The sequence below is a fragment of the Monodon monoceros genome, unplaced genomic scaffold, assembly GCF_005190385.1.
Source record: "Monodon monoceros isolate NGI ecotype Baffin Bay Population unplaced genomic scaffold, NGI_Narwhal_1 Super_Scaffold_5, whole genome shotgun sequence".
In the NCBI taxonomy this organism is placed as follows: domain Eukaryota; kingdom Metazoa; phylum Chordata; class Mammalia; order Artiodactyla; family Monodontidae; genus Monodon; species Monodon monoceros.
The window spans coordinates 112143495-112153990 of NW_021703782.1; the positions used below are offsets into that span (position 1 = coordinate 112143495).

The 10496-nt window shown below is 55.6% G+C and overlaps 1 protein-coding gene across 7 annotated transcripts in view; it reads right to left on the minus strand.

Moving 5' to 3' along the window:
* The window catches only part of SEC16A (SEC16 homolog A, endoplasmic reticulum export factor), a 32782-nt gene extending 22286 nt beyond the window's left edge, over positions 1 to 10496 (minus strand). For 5 of the 7 annotated variants that reach the window (XR_003790710.1, XM_029201986.1, XM_029201984.1 and 2 more), the window contains exons 1-3: positions 9955 to 10138; positions 2757 to 6449; positions 889 to 1028 (exon numbers count right to left, since the gene is read on the minus strand). Coding sequence is in view for 6 of the 7 variants with exons in the window: in XM_029201986.1 (XP_029057819.1) it covers positions 889 to 1028; positions 2757 to 6380 (3764 nt within the window). In the remaining variant the exon portion in view is untranslated. Of the gene's footprint in view, positions 1 to 888; positions 1029 to 2756; positions 6450 to 9954; positions 10139 to 10271 lie in introns of those variants that run through there. The other 2 variants (XM_029201982.1, XM_029201983.1) reach the window with 2 other exon arrangements.

Here is a 10496-nt window from a genome sequence, read left to right on the forward strand (position 1 = left end):
GACGGAGGGGGCCGGCTGGACGGGCCGGCTCGCAGAGGCAGGGCCTCGTCTCCAGGTGAGCTACTGAAGATGCGGGAAGCTGCCAGAGCAGCCCCGAGTTTGAAAGGCGGTGCGTGGACGCAGTCTTCACCCGCGTCCAGACTCTATTACGAGCCGAAGGAGCCTTGCACCCTCATGGCAAACCCGGCCCGGCGAGACGAGGGCCCGGGGCGCGGGAGGAGCCACAGCAGGGGGGCTCTGCAGCCCCGCGCTTCCTTCCGAGCCCCCGACACCCCTGGGGGGAGGACTGTGGCCTGCCTAAGCTTTTACTCAGCTGAAGGCACGATGCCAAGGCTCTTTCAAAATGCCTCATCTGTGATCGCAAAACTGAGAGGAGATCTGTCAGGGGAGAGAGAAGTGGGAGGGAGCGGCTGGCGGCCTCGCAGCCCGGGGGGCAGTGCCTGGGACAGAGCCCAGGCTTGCGGCAGCCGCTGCCAACATGCCACTCCAGGTTCCGGCCCGCGCCTGCCTGGCCCGGGAGTCCGGGCACCCCGTCACCAGAGGCGGCGAAGGACCTGCACGGGGGAGACGCTGCCTTGGCACCCGCGGAGCTGTGTGCGTCCCTCGGCGACGGGACCACTGCCCGCGCTGGGAGGAAGCCCGCACGAGGGCAGGGGTGGCTTCCTGGTGGCCCTGCACAGGGTCGGATCTGACCAAAGGCCAACTGACGACACATCCGTGACCGTGCAGCAGCGCGCTTATCTCGATTTAAAGATGCATCCTATAATCTGTCCACACCCACAGAACGTAAACACACGTTAAACAGGTCTGTATAATTCTTTACAAACACGGTCCTTTGCAAATCACTAAGTTACTACCACAGCCTGCGGCAACATAAACGTCAATCACCTGGCAGCTGGTCGGTCCGAGCAGTGACTCGCCCGGGAGCTGGGCCGCTCGAGCTCGGGGTAGCGGTAGCTGTCTGCGAAGGCAGCGGCTGCACCATCGTAGGGCCTGTATCTGGGCTCATAGAGGCCGTAGATGTCCTGCTGAAAGAAGGATGCCTCCATTAGATGCCAAGAGCCAACTCATCAAGCAACCGGCACGAGTTCTCACAGTACAGGCGGTGCCCTCCAGATGAGCCCCAGACACGGGGCTTCCTTCATGCGAAACAATTAAAAAAAAAATGAAATCCACGGCCACATTCCTAAGACAGATGCCCTGGCCGGGCTCAGGAGATGGCCCACCATCAGCGGGCCACGACCCGGGTCCTGCGGTGACTCGTGAGGACTCTGTTATCTGCTTCCCGAGGTCTCACTTGCATAGGTGCCATGACCCCACAAGCTCGGGTCCCGTTTCAGACACCATCTCAGGGAAGCAAAAGAACGAGGGTCCACTGGAACGGGTCCTGAAGCTACAGCCAGCCTCAAAAAGAGTATCGTATTCTATCCTTACGAGGCTTTCAGCCCCATTACAGACCTATCAACCCCCACGGCTCTACGGCTACGTCGGGACTTGAAGTAGAGACGAGGTGACCCAGGCACGAGCCAGAATCAGTCCTTCCTGACTCAGCCTGACGCTCCACCATCACCCAGCAGAGGACGAGGAATCACATAAAATGGACTTGTTCTTAACCACTACCGGAATCTGCAGAGACACAGAGACAAGGCAGAGGGAAGTGGGCTCCCACAGAAGTGATGCCGGGCACTGGCTGGGACACCGGGATGCAGACGCAGCTGCTGGACAAGGGCCCAGAGCAGGTATGTGGCCCCTCCATGCACTGCCAGGCCTTCCTGGGCTCTGGGCACAGCGTAATTTCCTTCTATGGGGTTCCTTCTGGATCTAGGATTCCCAGGTCTCAGGGGTTAGGTGTGTACCTGTTCCCACATGTGCAAAGATGCCCAAAGCCCGTGAGGCAGCCCCATCACTGGGGCAGCCCTGCTCCCTCAGCCTCTTCTGACTGCAGGGCCTCCAGTGTGGCACCTGCCCCCATGTCAGACAGTGGACTTCAAACTTCTGGTCCACAATCCGTCTGCCTCTGCTGCCCGTGGGTGATGCTGGCCAGGACGAGAGATGGTGAGAAGCGGACAGTAATCAAACGTGTCCACCTGGATCACTTTTTCACACTAAGGCAGTAATTAAACAGAACTTAAACGACATTCGTGGGCCTGCATCAGTGTGAAAAGAGGCAAGAGTCTTCTGGGTGGCACAGTGGGGCCCCTTGCTCTGCTGCCGCTATCACAACGTACCTGAAAGAAGCTTATGGAATTACACCACTCTTAGCTGTTTCATTTGGATGACACTCCAAACCTAACTTTTTCCCCTACATAATTTCATTCTGAAGGAGGCATTTGAAAGACTAGAGTTTTCCTCTTGCTTCTTAGGTAGGTTTTAAGGTCAAAACCACAAAGAAGCTTCAGGAGGCTATTCCAGTTTCCCAAACTGTGCAACCGAGAACCCTGGGTCTGCGGAAAGCCAATAGGCAGGACGGGAGACAAAGGTCCTTTCTGTCACGTGAGTTGGGATGTGCTGTGTTAAACAAAAATTAATCAGGTATTCTACCCAGCTCAATGTGCTAACGCACGGTGTGGACTTCCAAGAGAAAGGCCGCGCTCAGCAGAACAAGCTGTGACCAGGCAGCACTCCTCTCACGAAGCAGCACGTGGCGGCTGGCCACGGGTCACCTAAGAGCTGACCAGCAGAACCCCACCAAGGCACACGACGTGAGAAGGAAACCACCGGTCAGGGGGCTCAAGAGTGCACAAGCTCAACCCTACCTGGTAATAGTGGGGGGCGGCGCCAGGATCCGGCGGGTGCGGTGAGGGGTACGGGGGCTGGTAGCCATCGTACAGGGACCTGTAATAGTAATAGGACGCCAAGTCTGGAGGCGGCGGCTGCAGCCACTGCTGGTCAGGCCGTGCGGCCGCCTGGCTTGAGCTGGTCGATGCGACGGACGCGCTGGACGACCGAGGTGGGCGGGGCAGCAGCTGCTGGCCCACGTCAGCTAGAGCCGGGCTTGCAGGTGGATGGGCTGGGCCTGGGGGCTGTCCTCGCCCTGGTGGCCCTCCTGGGTTTGAAGGCTCTGGAAGTGCTGCTTTGGGGCCCTGGGGAGGGGGAGGGGGGGGGGGAGGGCCCGTCTCCTGCTGGGCTCTCTCTGGGCCATGCTGGTCCTGAGCAGCTTTCGTCACCTGTTGGTAGAAACGGTCTGGGGTATGCGCCCCAGGTCCGCGCGGTCTATGACTGGAGATGGTTTGCTGGCAAGAAGCTGGGCTATCAGCTTGGGCCGGGCTATACATTCCTACAGGATTTTCCAAAGTCCGACTGAATGTAAAGTCTAGGGCTCCCGAAGCTTCATCCCGACTGCCGGAGTGATTTGCCTTATTACTATCAGGTACCGAGGTATTGTTTGCAGGTGGAACTAACATCACGCCTGTGCTTCCGGCAGGACTGGTCACTAACTCGGGAAGAATGCTCTCTGCTTTATGAATCTTTTGACTTTCCGGAAGCAAGTTCTTTGGAACTGGATAAGATGGTTGTTGAACCAGTAAATTAGCAGGCTGGCTAGAAACCATTTCCGAGGTACCACAAACTTGTGGGAAATTACTCTGGGCAAGGTGGTTAGGCAGAGGCGAGCAGATGAGAGAGCCAGCTGGAGTCCCAGACAAAGGAGCGTTTTCTCCAGAATCACCCCCAGCAGCCTGGCTGCTTACTGTGGGCTTATCTGCCACCAAAGAATCTCTCCAGGACTGATTCTTCTCATTAGGATTCAATGAGGACACAGAAAAATTAACTGGCTGAGCCAGATTATAGCTGTGATCAGGCTGGGCGATCAAGACTGGCTGACTCTGCAAAGACTCGGCGGGTGGGGAGGACAGCAGACTGGCATATCTGGGACCTGCCTGGGATGGGAGGGCCTCCTCTTCGCCCATTTGGGGAGGATTCTCGAGATTCTCGGAAGCACCAATGCCGTCCCCGCTCTGCACGGTGGGGCCGGGGCCCGGCTGCCGGGACTGCTGGCCGCACACCCCCTCGTCTGGAGGCTGGATCACCTCAGATGGCGGAGGTTTCGCGGGCATGTGAAGTGCCGGGGCGGCTGGGGCCAGGAGGACATTGCCTCCAAAATCTGGCAGCTCGTCCTGTGCCCACAGAGTCGTGGCTGGGCTCTCACACTTCACAGCCCCCTGCGCCCTGGTCAAGGGCCTCTTCTCAGGCGCGGGGAGCACAGATTCCAAGGGCGGCCCCGCGGCGTGCAGAAGCCCGGGACTGGCCTCCACGGGTGTGGTCAGAGGTGGAGCACAGACCCGGGGCAGGAAGAGGGTCTCCATGTTGTCGGGGGGCTGCTCCAGGTTGCCAGGGGAGGCGTCGGGCGCGGCAGCGGCCGCTCTGTGCTGCTTCTGGTGGGCGCTGGACCCCCTCACCTCGCCCACCACGCTGGTGCGGTCTGCCTCGACTGGCTTTACTCCAGTGAAGTGCGATTTCACTGGTTCAAAAGAACTATTTGCACTCGTCTGAAATATTCCCGTAGGTTTTGGGGGGCTCGGGGCCGAGGGCTGGGGCAGGCTGCCACGGTAGCTCTGGCTCACAGTGTTCTTGTCTGTCTCGCCTCCCACAGGAGAAGAATCGATCTGCTTAAAAAACCTCCCCGGAGCCTCATGTTCAGGTTTTCCAACCTCCTGCTGAATGAACGTGCCCCCCGAGTCGTGGGGCCTGGCTGCACCGGGAAGACCCCGGGGGCTCTGGCTGCTGTAACTGGAAGACACGCTCTCAGCCCGCGCAAGCTGCGCCGTCGCATCTGGGGCCTCGAGATTAGGGCTCCCGCCTCCAGCGTGGCCCACGGCACTGAGCCTGGGGACAGCCGGCCCGGGAAGGGGCCCGTATCTGAGCTGAGCGCTTGGGGAGGAAGGGTCTGCGCTTAGGGGCTCACTTGGCAGAACTTCCTGGTTCTGAATGAACTCTAAGTTCTCGACGTTCTCGTACCGCGGGCCACCAGCACCGTGAGTCCCCGCACGTGCTGTGTCACCCCACATGTCAACAGCGGCAGCGTTAGTGGTTGCTTTGTCGTGTCGGATGCCTGCAGACTGAGAAAAGTAAGGCTGTGGGTCTCCTCCCTGCTGCGTGGGTTCGCTGCTGGAACCTTTGAGAAAGGCCTGATAAACGCCTCCTGCCCCCATGTGTGCAGGAGGCTGGCCGAGGCCCGGGCCAGGGGAGAAACCATCAAAGTCAGACTGACCGGCAGAGACTGCTTTTTCAGATGCGAGGTTTTCTTCGTTCTCTGTCTCTCCTCCTTTGAAAAACGTGGAGAGCGCTCCCGAGCCCGCTTCCGGCAGGGTCCAGCTGCTCCCGGCACCCAGGGGGTTGTGCGAGTGGCTTTCTGGGCTGTTTCCCTGAGCGAGGGGGTTAATGAGAGCCAGGTCTGACAACTGCTCTCTATTCACTCCTGGACTCAACCTGAACTCCTGGCCCGCCCGAGCGTTCCCAACTCTGGAATTCTGCCTGAATGCATTTTCTGGATCAAAGCTATTTGCTGAGTGGTTTCCACTTTGCAGGTAGACTGCCTCATTTCTCCCGTCACTGGCCGAGGGTCCCGGTAAAGACACCAGGGGGCCGTGTTGCTCGTGGCCAGGACCCTGACGGGGGTTGGACGGAGCGGGAAAGTGGGCAGCGCTGGAGGCGTGGCACACCGTGTTCTGCACAGGTCCCTCAGGGCAGGGCCGGTAATGCTGCCCCGAGGGCTGCGGGCCTCCCTGCACCGGCCCCCACTGCCCGGGCGTCTGCTGACGAGGCTGAGGGAGGAAAGGGGGCGCTGCTGGTATCGCGGTGCCGTCGTGCAGGCTCGGCCTGCTCAGGGGTCTGTCGGGCCGTGGCGTGTTCGCCTGTGGATGGCCCACACGACAGCTGTCAGAACCCACTCCTGGAATGTACTGAGGAGGATACGGCGGGGTCTGAACTTCAGGCTCCGGGCCGGGAGCGACCTCGACTCTCCTGTTCACCTCGGGCCCAGGAGGTGCCGAGGGGCTCAGTACGCCGGGAAACGGGCTGGCATCTGACCTGGGCTGCAACGGAGGGGCCGGCAGAGGCTCGCAGGGTCCTTGGGAGCTATCCCCGGCATTTGTGTGTGGCCCAGGCAGACCAGCACGCTGAAGAGACAATGGTGGGGCTGGGCCTTGCACAACGAGCGGGCTGCTTTTAGACGCACTGCCCAATGATGTGTTTTGGAGCGCCTGTCTACTAAAAGCAAATGGGTCCGTCACCGGCTGCAGTGGGCAGGTTATCGGGGCCACCGGTGCATTACTGTTGGCCTGTCTCCTGTACGGGCTGTTGGACCAGAACATGTTCTGAGGACTCCCGGACGGAGGCGGCCGGACCACGCCAGACGGGACAGCCTGGGGTGGAGGTTGCATGATCCAGCTCCCGCACAATGAGATGCTGCTTACAGGAAGAAGCAGGATCGAGGTGTTCCTTACTTTGAACTGAAAAAGAAAAAGAGAAAGAAAAAGAGTTAATACATAAAATCCACGTATTCAAAGCCCTGGCTGCAATCAGGAAAACTAAGAAAGAAGAAAAAGGCTGCAAACGCTTTTGCATCACGCAGTCCTGAGGGATACACCTCTCCTGCCTCCACGCCCGTGAGAACTGCTGTCCTGGGCATTTCGGGAGGGAGGACCCGGGGTGACAGCATGGCCGGGACGCAGAAGCTGGCTGCGCCTAGGCCGGCCGAGTGCCTTGAGATGACTCGCTGCCCTTCGCCGAGATTCAGTTACGTACCCCAGCTACGCACCCACGGGCAACGCCCACCGCCTCCACGATGCCCTCAGCAAGCTGGCAGGGACCAAGCAGAAGCTAACGCCTGTCACACCAGGTACGCAGTCCCTCCACATTTTCCTGTAAATTATCGCAGGCCAAGAAAAAGCCAACTCCTCTATTAAGACTGCATATCATACTTTTCATACAGGTGAGTTCTAAATCTTGAAAGGAAAACAAAAGTTAAAAATTTGCTCCTCTGTTTTCTTTAATGAAAGAGCATTACAGAGTAATATAAGCTGCAAAATGAACATCTAAAATGTATTCACCTAAAATGCCTCGTATCCCACCCTGTAAAATGTCTCATTTTCTGCACCGTGACTGGTTGGCACACCACTAGCAAAACAAGCTGCCTCCGATAACCAGAGTTGTAACAACTATGCGCCCATAAACCCTTTATAGAAAACAAGGGGGTAGAAATCCTCTTTACAGCGTTTTTTGTTGTTGTTTGTTTTTTACTAAAACACACTAAGTATAATTTTGAATAGTTAACCTGCACTTTTGAGCCAAAAATCCAAGCATGGTCTCTTTACAAAATCCTCCTTTGTATGTCAGTCCTTCTCCCCAGAACAACCTTCACAAACAGATTAAGTGGAGCCCATCACAGAAAAATGTCAACAACAAAGGAAGAAATGATAGGACTCCTGAGTTTAACACACACATTTCTGCAGGTGTACAACGTTTCTGTACTTGGGAATCTTTCTGATACTCAGACGAAAGAAAAAGTGCATAAACGTATATTGAGTAAAGTTATTTACAAATGAAAGTTCCTATTCCCATCTGACAACGAGTCCTATGAATCTACGAATCCATTACTATTACTGCCCGCACACACTCTCGTCCCAGGCCAACAGGGAACCCTTTCTGACAGACAAGCACTTTGAAACTCACTCAAATTTAATGGAATTAAATACATGAGGAACAGCATCAGAGACTTCATTTGGTTCTAAGCTGTCATTTTAAAACAAAGAACGTGTGCAGCTCAGCTTTATACGGAGCAAGGGGAGGATAAGCAGAGCCTCTTCCTCTTATCTGTGAAACAGACGCATCTTATAGGACATGACATCCTCCTTGTAAGGCTTCAGCAGGAGACCCTCAGCCACACTAAACAGCATATATTAAAAAAGAAAGAATCACACACACACACACACACATACACACACACACATACACACACACACACAGAGAACAGGTCCAGAGGATTTATTCCCCAGGTGTCACTGAGAGCCAGACTGGGCGTCAGCTGAGTGGCTCAGCCACAACCACTGCTCCTTCTGTGACCCAATTTCTTCACCTATAAAGTGAGAAATGAAATGATGGTTTCAAAGTCCCTTCTGGGTTTAATCTTATGAAATTCTATTCACAGTGGATTTTGGGAGGCCCAAATCCCTATGGCTGTTTAACAGGGAAATCTTACCAGAATCTACATTTCACATAACATTTATACTTAAGATGTTTTCCTTGCAGAAACTTCCTTAAAATTATTTTCTCAACTCCTGGATTAAGAATCGTTTTATAAGCAAACACTATCACTTCCCTACAGAGCAGCTTCCCCTTCTCTCCCCGACAACTGGGAGCTTTTTAGCAATACACCGATTTTATTTGGAACAACCTTCTGACTTGAACATTATTCTTTTGTTTTTTTTATATTCACCAGCAGAAAAACAATGCCAAGGGCATATCATTTATCTTTTGACTACAGAGAATTTTATGCTGTCTAGTAAGTCATCCTGTAGCCTCAAGTCACCTAACTTTAAAAAAGGCAGACTGCTTCAAAGAAACCAGCTGACCTTCCTAAAGATGCATTATTCATGACCCCAGCTCTTCAATTAAGCTGCCTTGGATCTATGTGAAATAAACACAACCTGTTTCGAAATAAATTCCTGGCTACTGAACTGAGATACTGAAGGCACACTCCTCTCCTGCCAGGGCCGTCGCCTCAAGCATAAGTGTGTAAACCAACCGGAGTGTCAGGAAGCACCTGGGAGTCTATGCTCTGCCCACAATCTCCCTCACGGCAACTGCTAAGCGACGTACCTATCAGACTAGGGGACACCGGACACAAAGACAGCACAGACTCCAACTTTTCTAAGTACAGAATCATACACATTTAGATGTTAAAGAAGGGAGTGTCTAAACACTGCAAAAAATGACAAGGAGGAAAAAGGACACTCGGAAAAGATGTTTACAGAAGCAAGAAGGAACCACATTAAAATCTGCACACCTACCCTGGAGAAAACTTTCCGTACAATTCTGAGACTTACTGCAGTAACTGCTCTTAAGGGTGTATGAGTCACAAAGAACAAGAAAGAATTGATTTTTTGGGGCTCTTACTGTATCTTTCTAAGATAACACCTGGAACCCTAAGAAAGGGCACGGGGGGGAGAAAACTGCAGGAAGGCAGGCTGTGCTGAAACCTGCAAAAGTATCAACCTAGGAACAACTGTCTGTGACTCAGTTTGCTTCTTGCCATATCCGGGGATGGGAAATACCTCTCTGGTTAACATCTGCATCATATGTATTTAAAACAAAATCTTAATAAGCAACTCACAATCTCCAAACCATTTAAAACTTTTCGGGTAAAGCAGCAACAGCTGATTTTAAATGGCTGTGTCATGTCCAGACGCTCTCCTGTAATACTTTCTTCACAAAAAGGGCAGGCCGGCTTACACATTCCTCTGCCCCTTGATATAAAACACAGCGCTCGACCTCGGTTGCAACATCTTGGTCACCTCGCCCCATTACCAACAGACGCAACAAGGCTGTTCTTTGGTTCAAACGTCAATCTACCTCATCGCCCGCACAGCTCAGCAGAAACCTTTCAACCAATGAACACAAAACTTCAGAACCTTCGAAGCAAAGGGCAAGCTAAACTGTTAAAAAAATTTCCTAAATGCTTCTACTCCTTAAAAAGTTGCAGGTCTGGCTTTTCTTCCAGCCTTTCCAACACAACCCCACACCGAGGCCACCACGGCTAGTGTCCACTCAGCTGACCCGACAGCCCGTGCAGGTGGAGGCCACGTCGGCCTGAGCGGGCAGGTAACCAAGGGGTCTGCCCGACCCTCCCAGCCCGCAGGCCCCCGCCCGACCGCCGGCGGCTCCCAGAAGACCCGCCGTCCGCTCCGGGCTGGGCCCGGCCCGGCCGCCGCCCTCCGCCCAGACCCCGGCCCTCACCGGCGCGCCGCAGGGCGGCCCAGGCCCACTCCGGCTACCGCCCGGCCCCTCCGCGACCGGCTCCCGCCCCTCAGGAGCCGCGTGCGGAGTACGGCGCGGCGGTTACGACAAGCGCAGACACTGCAGCCGCAGCTGCCATCTTGGCACATCCGGCTCCGGTCCCCGCGGCCACCGCGCCGCCGACGTGTCCGGCAGCGACGTCAGCGCGCGCCGCGCCCCTCGCAGGGGCCCTCGTGACACTCCGCCCCGCCCCTGGCCCCGCCCCCGCCCGCATCCCGTCTTTCACTGCCCATCCATTGGTCCCGCCCCTCGCCCACCTGCCCGGTCGGGCGCGCGAGGACCGCCCTGGGGCCTCGTCCGAGTTATGCCGGCTCTTTCTCCCCGTCTCTTCTGGCTTAGGATGTGAGAAGAGTCGGGATTCTTCAAGAAGACCGAAAGGAAGAATCAGTCTTGAACGCCTGACGCCAGCAGGTGCACCGACCGAGAACGGCTACCCGGCTGAGCCGAGAATCCGAGCAGCACCCTGGCGCAGGCGCGTTCCT